Source organism: Arctopsyche grandis, chromosome 8, assembly GCF_051622035.1.
Source record: "Arctopsyche grandis isolate Sample6627 chromosome 8, ASM5162203v2, whole genome shotgun sequence".
Lineage (NCBI taxonomy): Eukaryota > Metazoa > Arthropoda > Insecta > Trichoptera > Hydropsychidae > Arctopsyche > Arctopsyche grandis.
The window spans coordinates 9,547,910-9,572,553 of NC_135362.1; the positions used below are offsets into that span (position 1 = coordinate 9,547,910).

The 24,644-nt window shown below is 31.9% G+C and overlaps 2 protein-coding genes across 2 annotated transcripts; one reads left to right on the forward strand and one right to left on the reverse strand.

Annotated features, from left to right (window-relative positions):
- Positions 1–901: 901 nt before the first annotated feature.
- On the forward strand, positions 902–2,630 carry LOC143915686 (2-aminoethanethiol dioxygenase). The gene is made up of 2 exons (XM_077436415.1): positions 902–999; positions 1,754–2,630. The coding sequence occupies exon 2, from the start codon at positions 1,801–1,803 to the stop codon at positions 2,521–2,523; it is 723 nt and encodes a 240-aa protein (XP_077292541.1). The 5' UTR covers positions 902–999; positions 1,754–1,800; the 3' UTR covers positions 2,524–2,630.
- Positions 2,631–4,656: 2,026 nt separating this feature from the next.
- On the reverse strand, positions 4,657–23,368 carry mbc (dedicator of cytokinesis protein myoblast city). The gene is made up of 37 exons (XM_077436216.1): positions 23,114–23,368; positions 20,062–20,251; positions 19,431–19,533; positions 18,358–18,503; positions 18,147–18,273; positions 17,845–18,072; positions 17,674–17,768; positions 17,404–17,601; positions 17,203–17,329; positions 16,911–17,120; positions 16,736–16,834; positions 16,493–16,669; positions 16,237–16,420; positions 16,015–16,163; positions 15,080–15,255; positions 14,819–15,000; positions 14,606–14,738; positions 14,356–14,530; positions 10,774–10,887; positions 10,260–10,415; positions 9,957–10,171; positions 9,665–9,876; positions 9,339–9,581; positions 8,282–8,481; positions 7,958–8,209; positions 7,676–7,876; positions 7,466–7,601; positions 7,252–7,392; positions 6,915–7,175; positions 6,683–6,832; positions 6,490–6,602; positions 6,259–6,392; positions 6,104–6,184; positions 5,897–6,029; positions 5,657–5,821; positions 5,475–5,580; positions 4,657–5,395 (listed from the first exon to the last, which is right to left on the reverse strand). Exons 1-37 carry the CDS (start codon positions 23,214–23,216, stop codon positions 5,034–5,036), a joined length of 6,177 nt encoding a protein of 2,058 aa, XP_077292342.1. The 5' UTR covers positions 23,217–23,368; the 3' UTR covers positions 4,657–5,033.
- Between the last annotated feature and the right edge of the window lie 1,276 nt (positions 23,369–24,644).

Consider the following 24,644-nt stretch of genomic DNA (forward strand, 5'->3'; position numbering starts at 1 on the left):
GCTTCCCAAATTGGGGGTCGCGACCCCCTGGGGGGCCGTAGGATTTATCGCGGGGGCCGCGAAAATATTCAATAGAAAGTACAAATATTCATTTATGAATATTTTTCCACATTACATATTTAGGGAATGTATATATTTAAAGAAATATTTCCCAAACTTGAATGAGGACGAAAGGAACAATTGGATAATAATAACATTTGCCAAGTCCTTAAAATATGATCATATCACGTGGACAGCCCAAGAAGAGTTGATCGATATCAGATAAAATAATTTGCTTGAAGTGGAATTAAATAAAAAAAGTATTTCAAAATTTTGGTTAAGGCGACAGCAAGAATATCCTGCTATTGGAAAAGAAGCCCTGGTAACTCTTATTCTTTTCGTGACTACGTACCTATGCGAAACAGCATTTTCATTACTTATATTAAAAAATAAGCAAAGGTCGTGCCTTTTCACGGAGACTTTGGAAGATTCTGACATTGAACCCGATATCGATTTGCTATGTAAAAACATGCGAGCTCATCTATCGCATTAAATTGTTTCATGTGTGTATAGTTTTTATTTAAAAAAAAATGTTTTTAAGCAAGTTCCTATAATTTTGTGCTGAATATAAATATGTGTATTGTAATTGTAATAATTACTGCCAAATAAACCTTTTAACTAGAAAAAATATTTTTTTAGGGGCAGGGAATTAATTCTTTCAGATTTAGGGGGTCGTGACATAAAAGTAATTGGGAAGCACTGGATTAAATCACTGTCAATTGTCAATATTGTCACAAATTGTCACCTAAATAAACTCACTTAAACCTAAAATCAAATATTCAAATTTGTATAATGCAAAAAAATAGTTTTCGTATAATGTTCGAGAATACGACAAGTGTGTTCGCAAATGTAGTAAAGTGTCAGTGTGACATCTGTCAGTTGATTGGGTGGTTGTGTCTCATTCAACTTCTCTGTCCAACGTCGTTTCTACATTATTTCGATTAATTAGTATGCCTATAGGTATTTGTATAAATAATTTATATTTATTAAAACACTTACAGTGCACTGACATTATTGTATTAGCGAAATAATTACAGTTTTCCTTGAAATATATTATTTTGAAAGCAATACAAAAGAAAATATCGATCTTTTCACACGGTTCCATATTGTCCCATTGCTATTTTTAGAACATATGAAAATCAATACACGCATATTCTTACATATTAAGGCAAATCAGGAGACCGTAAAATAATATATTTTTACGCTTTTCATAGCAAAATTGGTATTTAATCAATAAAATTGACATTGGTTATAGAGTTGTGTATTATATGCATATATTCATGCGCACTTTATTTCAAATACTTGACTTTCTTCACCAATCACATCAACATTTATAATTCATTTCCTTCATTTTCAAGCGAAATGTAGCATTGAAATTGTAATTTTTATCTTCAAAACCAGATACATATTTTGACATTATTAGATCAATGTAGGGCATTATTCAACTCATCTAGCCGACTTAGTTTGTATGTGATATACCGAACATAAAAAAAAATTTACAAATTAGTTTCGTCCTTTGAATACAAATGTATGTTATTTCTGTTTGATTTGGTTTAACTTTTTGGTGTTAATCTTTTGATCTGAATTCGATTATTTCATACCAAAAGATTAACGGCATTGCAAATAGCACGTAATTCTTATCAGTCATTTAAAATATGCAAACCCAAAATTTCATATCACAACTCACTTATTGATACGGCATGTTTACTTTCAGGTACTTTACAATTTAACGTTGAATAGAAAAAAATTGCAGGAGAGTAAATGGAAGCAATAGAAATGAAACCGAATCCTTTAGTTACTCTATTCAAGCAAGCAATCAAGACGTTCGTTCCGGTGAAGTCCTTTGACAAAGAGTTCTCATCTGGATTCCAAAAGGTGAAATCAATATTGGACGAAGTCAAAGACGAGGATGTTAGTTTAGACCCAATTTTAACCGAAACCGCCACCTGGGAGAGAGAAGACAAAGCGCCGTGTACTTATATTGAAATATTCGAAAATCATCACCTGAACATAAGCATATTTATTTTAAAGCCTGGTTTCAAGATGCCTCTCCACGATCATCCACATATGCACGGACTGCTCAAAGTGATATCTGGCAGTGTACGAATCAAAAGTTTCACCAAAATTCAACCTAACGATGAAAGATATACAGCTTTCGGAAGCCAGTTGATTAATGCGGGAACAAGAAGTAGATCATTCCTCGCTGAAATCGGCGATAAAATATGCGATGCTAGCTCTGAAAGTTGTGCTTTGACCCCGGACGATTCAAACTATCATGAGATAGAGTCCATAAATGGTCCTTCGGCTTTTATAGACATACTCGCTCCACCCTATTGCACTTTTAAAGATAATTTTGTTCGTGAATGCCGGTACTACAAAGTTGTACAGGAAATTGACCCAAAGTTGGCTCAATTGGAAGAAATGATACCACCAAAGTCGTTTTTCTGTGATCAAGCACCTTACCTTGGTCCCGTATTGATTTAAAATGTATCATCTCGATATGCTTAAACTCTTACATATAAATCTAAGCATTTGAAATTTATTCGTATTCTTACTATCTAAGTGTCTGTATATAATATTATATATGTATGAAAAAAAAATATATATATTATTAGTTATATATATATATATATATATATATATATATATATATATATATATATATATATATATATATATATATAAATTACCATAATTTAAACATGATAATTGTATAGAATTATTATATATATGTCTTAATAAATTACATCTGTGTGAATGGATTTTAGACTTATTTCTAAAAAAAAGCTCCTTTTCAGCAGAAAACATATGGGTTTGAATTATTATAATTTTTTTAGGAACGTGTTCAATAATAACAATGAGATTGAATCAAACATGTATTTCAAAAAATACTTTAGAATAAATGGTAACATAATATACGTAACAATATGGCTTTACACATAAACTAACTATTATATTAAATAATAATGAAATGACAAAACAAGTCAACATCACAAATGATTTAAATATTTTGAAGTAAAATAATTTTCTAAAGAGAATAACACTGAAATAATGATATATGTAATTGTGCGCTTAATTAGAGGTGCATAAAAAAAATCATAAAATTTATGACAAGTCTGTGAATGAATCAAAAACGAATAAAAATATACATAATATTTAACACGGTCTGAATGTGGAAGAACACCTCGTTATTGCTTACACATTGTATAAATATGCAGCAAATAATCCATTTCAAAATAATAAGCAGTAAAATTTCACTTGGAACGATTCACCATTTGGTATGGCAGGTAATAATCTAAGATTGATCTATTTGAACTGATCCTGTTCTACAGACCATCTTTCGATCGACAATAATCACGTAAATCTATAAGAAAAAGATTTCAATAATATAAATATAATTTTTTGGTCCTATATAATTTCAACTGATCATTATACAATGATTTGTACAGTAAATTTGTTCATGTGAGCACTAGATTTGAAAATAAATATACCGAGCATGAAAATTTGTCACACCGAATTTGTAAAAGTGATTTCAACTTCATTATAAAAGCAATTTAAATTCATTAATGCAAACTTATGAAGTAATTAATACTTAACAGTACACAATACAAAAATAAACACCTGCTACTTGTCTAAGGCACTTAATTAATTAAATCAATATCAAAAATATACAAAAAAAAAATTATATATGTTTCTGAGCATTATTGGGAATGAGTAATCAATTTAAAAACGTTTTATAATTTTTTTTTTAAATCATATTTAAGGGCGTTTCAGTCGAGATCAAAAATGTAGTACTAACGTTGTCTACAAACTTCAGCAATTTGACTGTGAAAAATAGGTTTAAAAAGCTTTGAATATGAATAAGATCTATGAATTGAAATGTCGGTAAACCCATTCCAAATACACAAATCAACTAAAGATTTTAATAATTTCAAATAATAAATTATGATTATTCAACATACACGATTGAATTCAGTTATCGTCATAAATTTGAAACACTTAATTAAAACACAATAATGAAAGTCTTAAGTTAAGGTACACGTTTTGATATTATCTTTGGAAAATGTTTCTGTATAACTAACAATCTTATACCTAAGAAAATTAATATACATACATACGAATGAAATTAAAATACATATACCAACATTTGCTTTGCGTATAACTATTGTCATTTTTGTTTCGTCAAAAGTATTACATAAAACTCAATCTCACCACGACAACAACCCTAGAAAAAACCATAGCTTTAAATTATGTATTTGTGATATTTTATGTGTAATATAAGCAAATATATGAACCAAAACAAATCATATATCGGAAAGAAATGAGCAATTCTAGTAGTCTAACTATAAAAATAATGGAATATAAGTATGATTTTTTTTTATACATAAAAATAGCAATGAAAACAAGCCAATTAAGCACATAAAAATAAAATATGTCAACAATATTAACTAATTAAATCGTGAAATTTGTTCAATTTTGTTATAAAATTTAATAAATATTGAATATAAATAAATTTTAATACTTTTCTTTGATAAAAATTACACACACACACGTGTAACATAAATCTATTAAAAATATAATATATTGAAGTAGGCAATGTAACAATTTCAATTTTTTGAAATATAAAAAGTCATTTAATACAAAAGAACATAATTAAATCCTACACATTGTACATGTATAAAAAAAATAGACATTCGCGCACTCAAATAGATAACCAAGCCTGTGCAAAATCATCAAAAATTTGGTCTAAATTTAAACTATTTTCAAATTAAACAAAATGGCATTATATAAACTTTTCAACACACAAACAACCATAATATGAAATATACTGAACTGATTCATATACATATGTAAATCAAAAATTATACAATTGAAGTAGTGAATAAACTATAATAATATTAAGGGAAAATAACAAAAATTTTCCTCTCACAAATAAAAAAATATATTTAGACATGCCACTTAAAGTGACAATTAGATCAGAAGTAAAATTTATTTTAATGTTGTACTGAATTCATTCTTTTCTTTGGAGGAGGAGTTGGAGCTCTTTCTTTCGGAATATTTAGAACTTTCTTCGACGCGGCTGCATTACTTAGCTGCAGCGACTTGTACAGAGAAGATTTTCTCGGTTTAAAAACATGATCGTAATCTTGTCTCGGAAAAATTGGACTAGTGAGGGCGCTCTTAGATATGGTTTCTTGATAAGTGGGAGTATTTACTGAAAAGTTGATCGCCTGATAATAGCTGTCAGGTGACGGTGAAGTGAGGGAATTTGTGAAAATGTCAGTGCGGACAGTTTTCTGGGGTAGTGGTGGTGGTGGTGGGTCATCTTCTGCACTCATATTAGAATCAGTCGTTCCTGCAATCAAGCCAAATAAAACAATCGTCAGATAAATGAAGGATTGCGCTAAATAAGATCGAACGGTGAAGGTACAAACCAGCTGAATTTCTATTCGAGTGAGTTTCGCTCTGTAGAGAATGTGGCCTTTGTGAGAACCGTTTTTCTCTTTCGACTTCCGAACGGAGAGGTCTTGAAGGTGTCAACTAAAAAACGAAAATTGTTATATTATCTAGGGATAAATTCAAAATTCAAAAACCGAAATATGAAACGACTTCACACTTCTTGTCGCAGTTCGAAAATTGCAGACGGGCAAACAGGATCACCAATTATGGAATTTGGTTTTGTTCCACTATTTGAATTTACCGAAACGGTACTTGTATACCATTGACTACTTCCCGTTGATGGCGATAAAGTTTGTATACTATTTAAACTTGGATCGCTTTGCTAAAAATGAGACAAATCAATATAAATGTACATATAATAAATGCAGTTAAAATTATTTTTGAAAAGTCTACTAACCTTTCTGGTTCTTCTTTTATCTTTATCTCGCTTTCTAGCTGGCGATGCCAAAAGAGAAACCTGAGATCTCAAGCCGGCCGGTGAAAGGCCTAAACTTGAATAACTGTTTCCCATCGCAGTGCCCAAAGAAACCCTTAAATTTAATATAAATAAATAAATAATGTTCATGAGCGCAAATTCCAGAGGAAAAAAAAAACTTCAATTTACCTATTAGTTTGCTTGTTAAATTGTGAAGCAATTGAAGTCTTCAAAGACATGGCATTCATTCTATTCATCGTCATACCAGGTCTGTAAAATTAATCATCATGAAACAACACCTCAAATTTAACATAAAACACAACATTTTAAATTACAATGCATACTCCGAGTTGTTCGTCTGTGTTGATATTTCTGACCACCTGCTGTCGAAATTGCTATTATTTAAACCACCGTTAGACAGACCACTTATTTGTCTTCTCATAGTAACTGACGATATTTCTTGATCTAAATCGCAATTCTAAAATTCAACATAAGATTACTCAAAACAATTTCACTAAAATACATTTACATATGCATGTACCTATTAATTGTATTATATTATTGCATAGACATACCTTCACGCCATAATTTGCATGCACATGAGCTTTCATTTTATCAAAACACTCAACAATCCTTTTATGCAAAGGCGCCAGCGAAATATGAAGTCTAGTTCTATGAATTTCAATACCTAAAAAAAAGAATAAAAACAGTAAACATCTCAATTATAAAGAAAATTAAGTAAAAATTACTTCATATATATATTTTTACAGTATTCCAATAATGGTATTTGCATTGCAATCTGATCTTTCAATGATGCTACAAGCGTTTTATTTTCAGGATGAGCATTCTGATATTCTTCCGTGAAAAATGCTTTTTCGTAATTGGCTACACCTCCCATAACAGCAGCGTCAACAATACCTGAATTATATGAAAAATAGATATTAAATACACATAAGAACATGTAAGAGACATTTCTAATACGACTATAAGCGATTCTCACCACTCAGTGTTCGAGTTAATGGATCCAAATGCAACAAGTCGTCGGCTTTATATTGCAAAATCAATGCTCGCAAATTTTTTATAGTTTCTTTCATTTTATCGATGGCAACTTGCAGTGGAGACATTTCATATGAACTGCTCTTCAGCACTGGAAACCATCTTAGAATTCCTGGTAACTTTTCACTTATTTTCAATTCCGTTCTGTCGATCCACATTGAAGCAAATTCATTATTATCATCTATTGAATTTTGAATTGCATCGTCTGTAATGATAAATACAATATGTATAAAAATAAAAATCATCAGTGCTTTTTTTGTTTGTTTATTATATGTAAATACCTCGCTTTGTAAATTTTCTATCAAACCGGAACTTGGTAACATCGTTAAATTTATGGTACTTCAAAATTTGTTCACAGACATGTTTTCCGGAAACTTTTAAATCTTCCGACATGATTGGTTCAACCGCATTGATCAAAACGTCTAAAAATAAACAGTATTATATTAAATAATACACATGGCAAAACAATCGATCAAAATCACCCCTTCTAATTACATTGATTTGAAGAATTTAAAATTTCTTCCGAAGGGGCATCTAACTTAATCAATAACTCAGCATTGGGTAGACCGTTTAACGTACGAGAAGAAAAGTCTTGTAATCTTTCATACTCTTTTCCACGATAAACGAATACCTACAATTAAATGAAAATTATTATAAAAAAACATACTTCATATATGTATATACGAGCAATAAAAAAAATTGTACCTTATTTTGCAAGAAATCAGGAAAACCTTTTCCATAATATCCTACCCTAAAATATTCCGGGTGTGGTCTTAATTGTTTCATAACGGCATCATAGAGATTTGCCATCTTTTTGTACAGCTCAGAAAGATTGGTATAGTCGAAAACTTCATCTTCATATTGCTTGACAAGTTCCTTGCATACTTCTAAAGCAAGTTCCCACATCTACATAGAAACAAAATTGAACGGTGTAGCACATATCAGAGATAACATCAGCGCCGAAAATAAATTGAATTGCAAATTTACCTTTCCTTTGTCTAGAAACTGAATAATCTCATAATATAAAGCCTCTTTAAGATCCCTATGAGTTTGACATCCGGGATGACGATGACTTTTCAACAGTGTGTTCAAAGGAATATTGGACCAATGCAGCAATTTCGCATGAAGCATCAAAGTCAATCCAGCCTCTGTCCAATTTTCGCATTGTAAATGTAATTCACATAGTTTATTAACATATCGTATATACATTTCCGGTCTTTTAATTTTAGAGTAGAATTCCTATAGCATGATTCAAAATTGATAAATGGTTCGTTTTTACAACAGAAATAACAATATAGGAAATTAACATACTAGAAGTGTGGTAATGGCTTGCATTCGATGATCGACACTAGAATTTTCTTGGAGAGATCGGTATTGTAACAAAGTCTCCAACAAACGACCTATTATTAAAACAAAGTCGTCTCCTAATAACTTCAATTCGGGTTGATCAATCCAGTGATGCTTAGAAATTTCGAGAAAATGTGAACGCCATTGAGAATCCCCTTTTCCACCTTTACATTTATATAAAAAAAATACAATATACATAAAACAACAATTACACTGTTCGACACGAAAAATAGTTCAGAGACGAGATATGACTTTTCTTATAGATCTATGCCCAGTAAACACGAATCTGGTAATAAAAAATGTTGATTGGTTCAAAAATTCTATTGATAACTGGCTTACCTCGATAAAATAAACGAATTTTTGTTATTAATCCACAGAATAGTCGAAATATGATTCTTCCAAGTGGAATTTTATTTAATTTTCATATAAAGATTTAATATATTAGCCCTATTAATTCAATTCAGATTCTTGTAAATAATAGTACAAGATTTTAGCTCGCAATTTTACCGATTTAAAATTCAGCACACTTCCAATTAACCCTTTTAAACGAAAACAAAAAATAGTGTGGCCAGAACACTATCTCAATAAACATGTTTCAATAGAAAATACTCAATATAAAATAGTATTAACAGTGGGAAAAAATCCCAAGTGAAAATACGTACTTTTGACTTTTGATTTGAACTGGACGTCTACTTAGAGAGATTTGAAAGCTGAAAAGTACTACAAATGTAAGATAAAATACCCAACTATAGATTCCAATATTCATTTTGAACAGGGAATTGACAGATTTTGAGACATCGACCGAACAACACCAAGATATAAAAAAATCGCGCTTATTTAAAAAAAAACACATGTATATCTCCGAATCTCGAGCCAATTAACATTTTTTATTACCAGATTCATGTTCACTGGGCAAAAATCTATAAAAAAAAGTCATATCTCGTCTCTGAACCAAAAAAAAAGTCGTCATTTGTCGAACAGTGTTATTTATATAAGCTAAAATTAAACAAATATAAAATACCTTCAACGAGGACATCTAATTTGTGAATCATTTCATTTTCGAAATTATTGAATTTCTTTTTTAACAAAAAAGAATCCGAATTATTATCAGAAAGATCTGATAAAGACTTCTGCGAATTATATTCACACTCCATCATATCGAAAAATATTGGTATCGTGGCCTTCCTCAGTTCGATTTCCGGAATCAAACTCATTTCTAAAAATGGGGCTACAAGCTCGGGGATGAAATTTATCTTCTTATCGCCTATAATTTTGAAATTTATACAGATAAATAATATTACATGTTACAACTAAAATGAATGTACACACGGACATGTCAGATCGAACCTAAATTACTCCACATATCTTTAATTTCAAATGCAGCCTCCGTTCTCATATCATTGTAATGAAGAGTCAAACGCCGTCGTTGATCACACGTTAACGTCTCCAATTGCAATCTCGGTTGAGTGAGAAAAGCAATTGCAAGATGAAACCAATTGGACCACACTTGTTGTTTCAACGGTTCCAAATACACATTTACCAGCGTCACGGAAAATAATCTGCAATTATAATTAATAATCACAATTTTAAAAACAATCCATACAATTACCGAATCAATAAGTTTGAAAAATATCCTCACTTGAGCGTCTTTAGAACAATGTTATTCTGCAAATTGATCATGTCGGCCCAATGATGGGAAAACACCGGTTTTTCCACCAAATCCCGCAACACCACTTGCACTTCGATCAAAAAATTCAACTGATCAACAACCGAAGTGAAACTGGATACATATATGTTGTACCGTTCAATTGTCATTTGCCTAAACATCTCACAAAGAACTGACACTAGTTGACACTAAATAGTCAAAATATAATTTGATAATCAATTTCGTTTCAATATGTATAACAATAATAACAACAAAAAAAAACTAATGTATACTAACAACAAGCGGATTTTCTCTATCCATTTGAGAAGTAGAAATTATAACAGTTCTCAACAGTGTCGATATAATGTGATTGAATTCCCTTTCAGTAGATCCCACATCAGAAGAGAATAGCAAAGTCAATATTTCCGACAGAATCTTTATGCAAAGTTCCAACTATAAAAATTACAATCACATAAGAACCTAACAATACAAATACAATTGAAATATTTAAATAAAAATAGCATATCTATAGCAAATTAGATTTGTACATAATATATGTGTATGATTTATTATATAACCTTTTTTATCCTATAAAATTCAGACAGACATGAAATAAGTTAGATTTTATCAATTTCAAATATATATATATATATATATATATATATATATATATATATATATATATATATATATATATATATATATATATATATATATATATATATATATATAGATAGATAATTCAAGCGAATAAAAACTTATTTTTATAAATATTATATATATTTACATATACAGATAAGGTAAGACTTACTTGTTCGCAGTATCCTCTATGTTCTTGTAACTTTTGTCTCGAAGCACCAAGAATTCTGGCAATTTTATCGACCGATCGATTTTTCGAACGTATTTCTACACCACATTTACTAGTCTATTTTTATTATTATAACGGTCGAATAAATTGCAGCGATTGAATATCCGCATCGGATATATGTATGTATATTTTTTTCCAAATTTATTAGATATTCCACACAGCACACATATACAAGCCAGCCATTTGTAATTTCGATGTTAGATGATATAACACCAAAACAGGCAAAAAAATTCAAAACATTTTTGTTAATATATTATACGTATGATAAAATTAATAGATTTTAAATATTTTATTAGTTTGATAAGCTATAATATCATACATTAATTTAAACCTTCAGAACTCCTACATATATAAAGCTTAGCTAATATTTTTTGTACGTCTGCTTTTGAAATTTAAAAACCCTTTCAGAATGTAAAATGTACTCAATCTCAAATATGCAATGAAACTATTAACAGAATCATACTTACGCATTTATACTCCTATCAACTATTTATGTAATATCATGTTGTAATTGTAGATTTTTATGTTGCAAATGATTTTATTAAATGTGTATGATTCATTTTTGAATGAAATAAATTCAGCATTACTACTGGACAGTTAATCGTTTTAATTGTTTAGGATGTTAATTATCGCACACTCATTTCATATAAAATTAATAAACAAAGCAAAATACCACGTTAAAATGAAACCATGAATGAAATGTTTTAACAATATTGTTGTTTTTTTTTTTTGGAACACACAGAAGCATGCAACAATTTAGAACATGCACATATAGAAGTTGTTCAAGCTTTTTTTTTGTTGTGGCTATTTCCAGATACTATATCTGCAAATTCGGTCTCCGTGACTTGACAGAATGTTAAATGACAGAAAACGCAAATATCGGAAGGCAAAGATCGAAAATCGAAAGATCTGAAGTCGAAAGATCAAAAAAAAATGGTGCATGGTAAACGGTACATACTCACTTAATTTGCGCGAGCAGGATACAACAGAAACAAGAGGAACAGGCTTTTCCTCCCGTATTAATGTGCGCGCGCAGAATACGGGAGGAAAAGCCTGTTCCTCTTGTTCCTGTTGTATCCTGCTCGGGCAAATTAAGTGAGTATGTACCGTTTACTATGCACCATTTTTTTTTGATCTTTCGACTTGAGATTTTTCGATTTTCGATCTTTGCCTTCCGATATTTGCGTTTTCTGTCATTTAACATTCTGTCAAGTCACGTAGACACCTGCAAATTATTGGCTATTTGCAGGTACTATATCTACGAGTTATTGGCTATTTGCAGGTACTATATCTGCAACAGGCGCAAAGCCTTCTGCGCATGCGCGTGAACTGTCACTGTCAGCGTGTTATGCGCGTGAACTGTTAAAATTTTGTTTTAAACCTCTTAAAATTTAGTTCAAACTCGTTAAGTGACGTAGAGTAAAAATAAAATCCAAATTAGTTAATTTTATTAATTGTTAGAAAATTTTTATCATATACAACGTATAATACCTACATATAAGTACAAGCCGCGAATTAGCTAAATGATATAAATCTATTATGTGCGGAATTTATTTGCCTCATGTATAATGAACGATTGATTAAACAAGTCTAGCATACATATGTACATTAAATGTAAGAAATTATAATCGGATTATAAGTTCACGCGCATGCGCAGAAGACTTTGCGCCTGTCGCAGATATAGTACCTGCAAATAGCCAATAATTCGCATATATAGTACCTGCAAATAGCCAATAATTCGCAGATACAGTACCTGCAAATAGCCACTACCTTTTGTTTTTCATTTACGAGACTTCATTTTGAAAAGTGGTCAATTGTAAAATAAGCTGAAAATCATACTTAAAACGACAATAAACAAACTCATAGCAGAAATGGTGATTATGCTGCATACAAACACAAACGAATACGAGCATTTTATTTTACTTTCATATATAAAATATTTAGGGGAAAAATACATTAACACATGAGGGGGACGTTAAAGGTGTAATAAATTTATAAAATTATTGATTAGTATATATTTGGTAGGCTTTTATTAAAAATTCGCACAAAAATAATTGTGAAAGTGAATTTTTAAAAGAGATATCATAAAATATAGTGACTGGACTGGATATGTACACGGTGCTGCAAGGCAATAAATGAGGATTCAAAAGATTGGTGCTTCAGTGATAGACAGAAGTACAAGAAAAAAAAAACAATTTCTTATTGATTAATGAAAAGATCAAGGTGAAAATTGCTTTTTATTTAATCATATTTGTGAATACAAGAACATAAAGGATTAGAACAACTTACCTTTGTTTACACAGACGAAGCATTAAAAAACAGCCACTTAACATTAATAAAAACGCATTCGAAAGAATCTCTATTAAAAAAATAAGTGTACAAAAATATATATTAAAAACATTTACACGTTCACGATGCAAAGGTGTCATATTTTGAATTTGTATCAATAAAACGATTTCATTGAATTCGATCAACTTTCTGTTGAAAATTTGTATACAGCAAGAAAGATGCGCATGCTGTATCAATTTCATCATAATCAAACATGCAAATAAATTAGCTACAGACAGAAATTTAACTGACAATGACCACACAGAAAATAAAGATGTAGAATGTTATTCCTCAATTAAACGAAAAAATTCTATACGCAACACAAGTTTTAATGGCGTGAAAAAAATACCAATACCGACACCAACACTTAGTATTTCGAAACTTTTACCATCACCAACTACTATACAACAAATAAACCAACACCACAAAAAAAAAGTGCGAAAAATGAGTCATTAATAAAATTATTAGATAGACAAAGAAAAGAGAAGATTAAGATAAGAAATATATTACACACACAAAAATGTATTTAAACCCTACAATATGGCATAATAATGCTGATTGAGTAGAAAAAGATTAAATCACATTTAAAAACCAATCAGAACATTAAAATGAAACTAATCAAACCAAATTTCATAGCAGTATAGTATTCTAATGAAATGTCAAGAAGAATCAAACTTGAAGGGCCCCTACCAAATACTGAAGATTGATTGCCTATAAATACCTACCCATGTCTAAGCAGTAAAAATTGAAATCTAAACTATTTATCTAAAGGAGTCTTTCTAATAGTGTAGCTTTTTTTATTATGTTACACAAGTGTGTAATACGCAGTTTTTAATAAAGTAAATTTCTAATATGTATATTAAGTCATGCAAAAACTACAAAAAATTCAATATTATTAGAATATTTTTAATTGATGCAACATACACAACCATACAATTATACCTCTAACTGTCTATGGATAGATATAACCAATTTTCATATTAAATTTAATAATTTTAATGAACAGTTAGAGTAGAATTGTATTTTAATCCAAATAATATCATAAGACCTTGACAAAACATCTTTGTAGAATTCAAATATTTTAGCTTATACAAATTTCGAATCGATTCATTTTGTAACACAACAATTTTACATAAAAATCAAATTAAAAACTTCAAAAAATAATCATAAACGAAAGATACAAAAGTGTTTTCATACCTCGTCATTATTCTGTATGAGTATTTTGAGACTCTTTGTAATGTGTGGTAATAGTATACATCTGCATTCGCTGCTACGAAATAGTGGTCCTTGAACGAAATCAAGAACGGCCATTAATCGTTGTTTAGTGAGTCGACCGAGTGGGAGATCGTCTAATATTCTCCCTATCATTATTCTGCAACATTGATGTTTCATTTAAAAGCGTAAAATAATCACCGAGCACCGACTTAATAATTACAAACATACGTACGATAGTTGAGTTTCGGGAAAAACTTGCACAACATGAGGCACAATGGTAGGTAAAAATTTAATGCACGTGCCTTGAGATGTGAGTGCATTCATAGAACTGCATTGCATCATAATAGTGATATTATCTAATAAGTCTGAAACGAGTGGAATACATTTCAATGATCCGATAGCAATAATCAAACTATCGGTCCCGAATAAATTTTTATCATTTTACCTTGAAACAACAAATGAAATTCTTCTTGGTCCGTTTTTTGGGTTAGTTCTGCGTGGAGTTCTCTAGATTTTACAATAAATCGAATCAAATACTCCAAACATTTCATGCTTTTTAATAAAACTTCATTCTTTTCCTGTTCCGGCTTCTCCGATATCAGAAGTGATAAAACTTTACACAATTTCCTTTAAAAAAAATTACTATTGTGATAACAAAACATATGCCTTACACGAAAAAAAATACACATTTATCTATATAACTTACTTATATGCCAGAGTAGCGGAAAAACTTTCTTTGATATACAAATCCAAAACCGGTTGAAAGTGATGATATTTTCGATCGGAAACTAAAGTGATCAAGTAAAGGAGACACTCGAACACCAAATAATCGTATGAATCATAAGGAGATGATTTAGCATCTACTACTCGTTCTAAATCAGCCTAAAAATCAAATTTGAAAATTAACTATCATACATATGTATAACAAACTAATTCCAAATCATTATATATGTTACAGTCAAAAGGTAAGTATTTTCAGTTGTAATATATTGCAACTGAGGTTTTAGGTCATTCATATTCGATTATAATTCAACTAGCAAATCATATATCTACAATCGCAAATACACTTTCAACAATGTGCGCCAGTAGTAATATAACAGTTGAGTTTTGACAGCTCTGATGTTTATACGAATGCTTTAGAATTCAATAATACTGTAACGTAGGAACATGAGAAAGCGTATCCACTGTCTAAGTGCATTCTTGGGTGAACAATAGAGACCCTGGATTAGGTTAATGGGATTCAGTAAGTGCCCGAACAAAGGATACGCTGGAGTTCTCATAGACCTGGGTGAGTGCGTGCGTAAACAATAGACTCGCCAGGGTAGACCTTTTAGTGCCTAGACAATAGACACATTAATGGATCGGGAAAGCTGTGCTGTACAAAATGTCCTTTATGAGGAGGTACACACGGTAGATCAGATTACTCTGGTATGAGCGGTGGATCCGTGTGGACCTCTGAAATCGTTGAAAAAATTTTGTGAAGCGACTTTGGCCTTTCATTTGAATCCTGAATCCACCCCTATGCAACAATACGTTAATTCTTGCTAGGTATTACGATTAACGGTAATGAGTACCGTATTATGATAAATAAAAAATATACTTCAACTGTAACATATACATATGTAAAAGCGTATTATATACTTGAGTAAGAATGCTGAATAATGCATCCAATATATCTTGTAAGAATTTTACAATCTCTCCACCAGGCACACTTTGCAATGAAGTTAAAGACTGGCGTAGAGTCCCATCAGGTACGTGACAATTCCAATTGAGAACACCCAACAATTCCACTAAAACATAAAAGAAAATTTATATATCACGAACAAATAATAACAAAATTGAATCGATTCTTTGTGAAAATACCATTCTGAGTCAGTTTTGTGGAGCAAACATTCGTTTCAATCGAAAGATAATCTTTGGGCGATAGAGATAAGAAGCTTTTTTGAAGTTTCACATATTCTTTTTCACCCATATTGCTTCTTTGACTAGGTAAAGTGAGGTAACAGGATGCAGCGTCAATATCGTTAGGCCATTTTTTACTATCGACCTAAAATCAATTCGACATTCAAAATTTAAAACAAAATTCATAACTTTATGAAAGAATTCTTAAAGTCAGTACCTTATACACTCGCAAATTATGCACCATATCGTTGAGCGTAGTTCCGTTAGATTGCATCAAAGGCGTAAACGACAATGCAAAAGGTTTTTCAGATTTGTCTTTAGCTTCGTTTGAACTGCGGTGTTTAAACAGAAACAAAATATGAGCCAGTTTAAACTCTTCTATCGGCACACAGATCTAAAACAAACCGTTACATTAAATTCGCATTCTATAGAAAAATTTTATTACTAGCACAACAATTACCTTAAACGTTTCATTCCACCTCGGTCGATCTTCGTGATAATAAATGACAGAATTGTACTCGTTGAGCGTCTGAACTCCTCCACCGATTGATATTACACCCTAAAATAGAAACAGTAGAACCAATTTAACACGGAAATAAGATTAAATAACGAAAAACAATTTGAATAGAACATACAGGTATAGTTTCTCCATGTTGATTGCAAACTCTGACGGTGACTTGAATGTTACGATCGGATGATTTAGTACTTCCACGTGTGAAACAACCGTTTAATAAACACAAATAGAGGTCGTTTCTAGCATCACTCGGTAAAATAACCTCGGGAAATCCCATTTTGCGAGCTATAGAAACGTTGCCCACCATGAGAGCCGGAAGTTCTTTTTTAATCTAAAATAAATACATCGATAGCTTTAATACAAAAAAAATCCAAAATAGAACATTGACAAAATATAATAAGGGAAAAACTAACGTATATTAGGTCACCGTGTAGAAATTTAACAGAAATCCATAAGCCTTGTCCTGTTTTCAAGTCACCTTTTAAATCTTTATTAATTATAATCTTTTTTAGTAACGATTCCAAGTTGTCTTTATCACATCTGAAAGGCATACATCATATTATAATTAGAAAAACTATCATTTGAAATAACTTAAACGAGGCAACTGAACTAACGGGAAAAAGGGTACACAGTGTTGCTTATCGTCTTCTGAATCTAGCTGACCAGAAAGATACGGAGTAATATCCATAGCAGCAACGCCGAGAGGCCGTCGCATATTCACCGCTGTTTTCGAATGTAAATCTCCGTTTGCATGGATATTAGGACCCAGAGAGAGAGACCTACCACCTGCTATGGCCGCTACCGAACTCCTTCTGTAAGCCGAGAATTTTAAATATAATACATTTATTTGCATATTTAAACATTTTGATTTCACATACACACACCTATTATCAGAATTTTGCGGTTCCATCCCCCCTACTCTAATAACATAGCATACTAAATAAACTTTTTCTCTTTTGATATCAGTGGAGCTCAAATCCTGTAAAACGCTCGAAATAAATTATCAATGTGTAAACATGTGAAGCTTCGCAAACATATGTAACTGCGACACTTACCGTAAAAATAACCTTTAAATTGTGTAATTGACTAATATCACTCGCTAACCCATCTTTTGACCAATGCACTACATAATTTTCTGTGAACGGTTTGTGTAAAGTACCGTCATACAGTGACATGAGCAGTTCTGCGTCTTCTGACATTTTACATACGAAATTTCTGACAGAAGCGAAAAAACTGAACGAAGTGCAATTCTGGAGTTGTGTTAAATTGTGAGTCGAGGTTTCCTATAAACAAAACAAACATTCACTATTTCGTCAGGCAAATTATTTTATAAAAATAATCATAAAAATTTAATTACCTTTCGTTTTTTGATCGACTCTGTAGTTTCAACGTGAATATTGCATAATTGACAAGTCGATACTTTACTTGGATCGATCAGACGTCCGTAAGTCGCGCATCTCACTGTTAAATCTAGATTTAACTCCCTAAAAGACAAATATATCATTTATAAGTGGATATAAATTTACTTTCAAAGTGTAGTAATTAAATAATCATTTATAAAAATCGACCTGTTGCCCTTGTCCATTGTATACATTGCCGTTCGTTGAACTCTTTTCAACCGATCCGTCGGTAAAGTTCGGGATAATATTGTATCCTTTAATTCCAATAATGCCCTCATGTTATGTTCGACAATTTTAAATTGCTCAGAGTGTATCTGAAAATGTGACACTTTAAAACAATTTCTGTAGTTTTTATATATTTATAAATTAAATATTTTAAATTTAAGAATACAAAATATGCACAACTTAAAATACTAACTAGCCAAAGTATAATAGTAACACCATATATTTTAAAATATATCACACTACCAGTAAGGCTACGAATCTCGTTGGCATATTTCAATCAAAAAGTTTAAATAAAGACTACGAGTTAGAATTAAGAAAAATAAATGTAAATATTGTTACGTACGCCGCCGAGTAAGTGCAATCGGATTAGGCTGAGTAGCATCCCAAAGACTGTGACCTAATTGGTTTCAAGGATTATCTCCAGACTAAGTGCAAGAGGACTAAACAATGGCCACCGAATTGGCGTAGTAGGTCCCTTCTCAGAAGTGACAGCTATAGCGTGGGACTGAATGTCGTGGGAATACATATCCGGGTACATGCCTAAACAATAGGGAAGTAACCGGACGTCGAAGATGCCCTGAGCAACCTGTCCTTTATAAAGAGGTACTTAGATCATATCAAGAGATTCTGGACGGAGCACTGCCAGTGCGTATATCTCCTTAATCACCAATAAATGCTGTGACGCGACTTTGGCCTTTTACTTGGATCATCCACCCACCCCCTACACAACACTTAGGATGGAGATAATCCTTGAAACCAATTATAACGGTCACACAGTCTCTGGGATGCTACTCGGCCTAATCCGATTGCACTTACTCGGCGGTGTACGTAACATTATGAAGAAAAACGAAAAGGTATTGAAATTAGTTAACTTTAATCTAATAAGTATAAGCATCTGACTTTCCCGTCTTTGTTAAAAATTACTAGATAAAAAAAATTTAATGTTAGTGATATTTTGTGGGAAAATTTGCAAAATAACTGGAACAAAAATATGGAGAAGTTAATCTGGAACTAACCACATAAAGTTTTTTCCAATGTTGGCCCCATTCCCTAAGCGTATGAGTAATTTCTTGAACTATTTGAGGCTGTACAATACTGACTACTTCCACTGATCCAGCTCTACAATATACAAATGATATATAGTAAATGTGTAAGATAAAGAAGTTAAAAAAAAAAAGTTATTGCAATAGTTTCAAAGAGAATTAATTGAAAAATAATATTTACATAAAATAAAAACAATGTTTTTTGTTTTGAATAATCATATCCACAATATAAACAACTAAAAATCCTAAAATGAAGTAAGGAAGCTAAATTTTATTTTGAATACAAATACTTTTTATTTTTTATATTTTACAAGTTGAAAAAAATCGTTATTAAAAATAAGCAAAACAAATACATGTATGTATGTATATTATATTGTATTATAACCCATCACCGGTTAAAATTGAATGGATCAATAAATAAAGGTTTCATTGATAAATAAAAATGCATAATAAGAAAATAACTACAGAACAGAAACAAAAAATCACCAAGTTTTCAAATTTTTATGTTAATATAACCAGTTTTTTTTTTAATATATGTGTATATTAATCATAATGATATTCAAAATTATTTATGCAAAAAATAATATATATAAATAAAACATACCTATCAACATTACACTCCCTCAATCTTACATAAGTCTTTGGAAAAATCCCCCTTTCTTCTGGCTTTCTACTTAGCCGTCTCCCAAAATACCAATGTTCACATTCCGATAATATTTCCACAAGTTCACCCAAGATGATACTGAGGGATGAAGGAGGGCTGTTTTCTTGTGATGCCGAGTAATTATGAATAGCTGAAAAATTATCAGAATTTAACAAAAAAATTAATAGAAATCTGAATCTCAATACTAAATTCTAGATAAAAGTCCAAGTTTTAAACTCGGTATGTATAATAAAAGTATTTATTCATATACACACACACTAAAATATCATCATAAATGACTGCTGTGTGATAAAGGATGCCATTACATTATGACTAGGGATAGCTAATAGATAATGAGCTTATTTTTCACGAGAGCCCTAATTGATAATGTTTCATGGCATAGAAACGGCGACCGAGCATCAATAATAAAATCAAATATCGCCGACAATATTTTAAATTGCGCAATATATTATAATTCAACCAACTGAACATTTTTTCGTTAAATAGAAATTTAATATGCAAAGTTCAAGAACGTCGATGCGCAAAATTTAAAATTAGCGACAGGAAATTGTCCTTTTTCAGTATTGAAAAGATGCAATTCCATTTAGATGCCTATCCTTATTTGATAATGGAATTTTGTGAAGTTTGTTTCGGCAATTACACTCGTAGAATATATTAAAAGTTTATAATGATAGTAAAGTGGGAAACAAATTGATAAACCCAACTAGATATCCTGTTACAAAACACACTTTCACACAACTGTATGCATTCGTATATGTAAGTGTATACATAAATACAACTTTATGTATTTATACACACATTTATAATACGTTTGGTCGATCTTTTAGATCCATTTTGAATAATACGTATTTCATTTGCGTACATATATTACATAAAGCTTCTGATATGTTGTCTTATTCGTCCTTACGAATTTTTTATTAGCATAAATCAAACCATCTAAACAGACTAAAATCAACAAAACATTGACGTGAGACGAACGATTCAGTTTATTAGTATCTAAATATTGTAACCAAGTCACAGGAATACCATTGAGGAAAATCAAATCATTTGAATCAAAATTTAAACTCTGGAACTATTACCATTTTATCAAAAAAACTAAATAAAAGCGACAAACGCTGAAAGTAAACATTCCATTTCCTTCAAATCTTCAGGAGAGACACTTTCAGGATGTACATACATATATTTCACAAACATATATAACAATTAAGCAATTTAATATAATATATAATTCACTTTTGTTCCATTTTAGTACATTTTTCTAGTATTATATATGTATATGCTACAGTCAAAATGTATTTTCAGTTGTAATATATTCCAACTGGCATTTTAGCTCATTTATATTCGAATACAATTCAACTAGTAAATTATATATCTACAAGCGCAAACACGCTTTCAACAATGTGCGACAGTTGTAATATAATAATCGAGATTTTACAGCTCTGATGCCTTTAAGAACGGTTTAGAATTCAATAGTGCGTTAATATTTGGTATGTATTACGAATATAGGCAGGGCCGCCGAGAGGAATCCCGGTTATAAAATAATTCTGTATCTTATAGATCTTACAGATATATTTTTAATATGGGAAAAATCTATCAGGACTATTAGAAAAATACCTACATATATGTTGGTTGTTATTTTTTTAAATAATTGCATAAGAAAGTATGATACAATAGGTACAATTTCACATGGACACAAAGAATGTGCCGATCGAAAAATAATAAACATTTAGCATTAAATAAATATATGTATTTTTATATAGAATAATATAAAATATCGGTTAGTCAAATATCCCGATACGGGGCCCCTCGAGTAGTCTGGGCCCTGGAACTTTACCCCAGTTTCCCACCCTCTCGTCGGCCCTGAATAAAGGTATTATGATAATATATATAAATAATAACTTTATATATGTATATATGTAGTAATGTATTATGATAACTATAAGAATGTGTTCAACACAAAAAAAAACGTATCTTTCCAACTCAATTTAATAGACCAGTGACTTTCTCACGAAAGCCCAACCTTTCCATCTAACCTGGTACCGACTTATATTTTCAGTTGTAATTATATTTCGACCAGTTGGAATGTAATTCGCCATATGAATCAACTCATGTACCTGGGTTACATGAAATATATTCCAATTAGTCAAAATATATTACAACTATAACGGTAGTTGGTACCAGATTAGATGCAATATATTCCAACAAGTCAAAATATATTACAACGAGAAGATACACTTCAACTGTAACGTGTATAATGAATACGGGTCAAATTTAATAGCACTGGATAATCAAGGTTTGAAAAAATCAACAACGTATTATATAGAGCATCCTGAAAAGTATATGAAAGAAATAACAGTTATATAATTTCCTTGAAAAATTTGTATAAGACTTGTGCAATTCATTTATTTGATATAACAGTGAGTACATTTTTAATGATATAACAGTGAGTACGTATACAAAGTATTTTATATACGATCGATCAAAGCATTCATAATAATTGGGATTGACTTTTGTATGCAGAACTTCATACGACCATTTCTTCTGCGTGTAAAGAATAACTTTCTAGTGAAAACAGAAGATGCATTGACTCTCATATCAGTTTGATTACAGACACGCCAACATTGAAGGTCAACTTATGCCAAATGTACAATCGCGATATTTACAATTCGCGATTGTACATTTGAGTCAAAGGACGTATTATATGCGTAATCTTACAACACTACACTAAGCGATATCAAAGTATCATTGGTTGTTTTTTTTTTTAAATAGTGGGGCGTGCGTGATATATTAATTCATCGACATGCATATTATATATGTACATATATGATATGATTGTTGGCAAAAGCAGAGTGGTATGGACGAGTTTGTTGTTGTTTGTATTTTAAATGTCGCTTTGACAGCTGGGTGGGTTGGGCAAGTCGGGGCGAAACGACGGGCGGAGGGGCAGGGGAGGGGAGGGGATGGTAGTAGTAATAGTAGGGCGCGTCTTTACCGACTGCGTAGGCGCGGCGCTGCGGGGGTGGGTCGGGGGAGTCGTCGGCGGGGGGGGAGGGGGAGTCCCCCTGCAACGGTGGCCGCCACACCGTTACGGTCATGGCCTCGGCCTCGGATTCGATCCTGTTCCTATTACTAGTGAGCGGCAGCCTACGGTCGGCGACTAGCAGTCGACTCGAACGCCGGCCGACACCCACTGCTATGCGATCAGCAATCAGCGAACGTCACTCGGCCCTCCCCCCCAACAACACCCGCACCCCACACTGCACGCTCTGCACACACCACTCATTCGAACGTCGAGTGAACGAGTGATGTTTGGGTAAACGGACTACTAGTCATATGTGAACCAGTCACAGGACAACCGGTCGCTCTAGATCGGTCACACGTGATCATCCGTCACACTAAAACTGGTCACGAGAAAACTGGTCACACCCAAAAACTGGTCAAACCCAAGAATTCGACCAATTTTTAATTTTTGGGTGTGACCAGTTTTCTCGTGACAATTTTTAGGGTGTGACCAGTTTTCTCGTGACCAGTTTTAGTGTGACGGGTGATCACGTGTGACCGCTTGTCCTGTGACCGGTTCGCATTTGACTAGTAATCACCGAACCGATGTTTGGCCTCAAAAGCTGGCCAAATATCAAAAATTCAAACTTTCATAAATTGAGTTTATGTTGGAGTTCCAAAACAGGTAGATAAATGAGACGTTACGCTGCGGAGTCCTTACCTGGGTTAAGCTCACTAGCCAAATTTAGTCGCAGTTGAATCATTTGTGTGATGCGCTTGGTTTTTTTCGCGGCATTTTGTTGTTAAACAACCTTTCCTTGTGTACACTAAATTAAATATATGAAGTATGAATACGTCCATATAATATACCAACGAATCAGTGGCGGCTCGTGATAATTTTTAGTGGCGGGGCTGCACTGAAAAGATGTCTAAAACATGTCACCATAATTGTTCTATCATGTCATAAACTAGAGGTAGGACCGGAAGCGCGCCGTCTATTGTTCCATTATTGTAAATGCTTTGTTAAAAAGGTTCGGCAAACCTTTAACAATGCATTTACAACATGTGAACAATGGACAGCGCGCTCTGGGTCCGCTCTTTAGTCATAACAGGACAAAAGTTTTCGTTATGCTTATCTATTTCCCGCCGATAAGCTTCGCTTAAATGGGTTTTTATGTTAGCCGATCCCAAAATCGTGAGATTACACACATTTTTTAAGTGTTCGACACTTCCCTCGTGTTTTTTTAATTTTATCGTTTAAATGTTTTAAGTCAATAACTCCTGTTTTCGTCCAAGATGCTTCGCCTGGCGACTCGCCTCCAAACAAAAGACACGGATAACAAAATAACACGTTTTTTTCTGTACATCCCGTTAACCAATTGTATTTTTTATAAATGTCTGGATTAAATTTTCGCGAGTAACTAAAGGATCTACTAGTAGCAGGCTGTGAAATAATTAAATTGGGCGTGAGGCAGCCTAATGCTTTTATAGCGACTTTTTCGGTAAGTTCTAGTCGCAAAAAG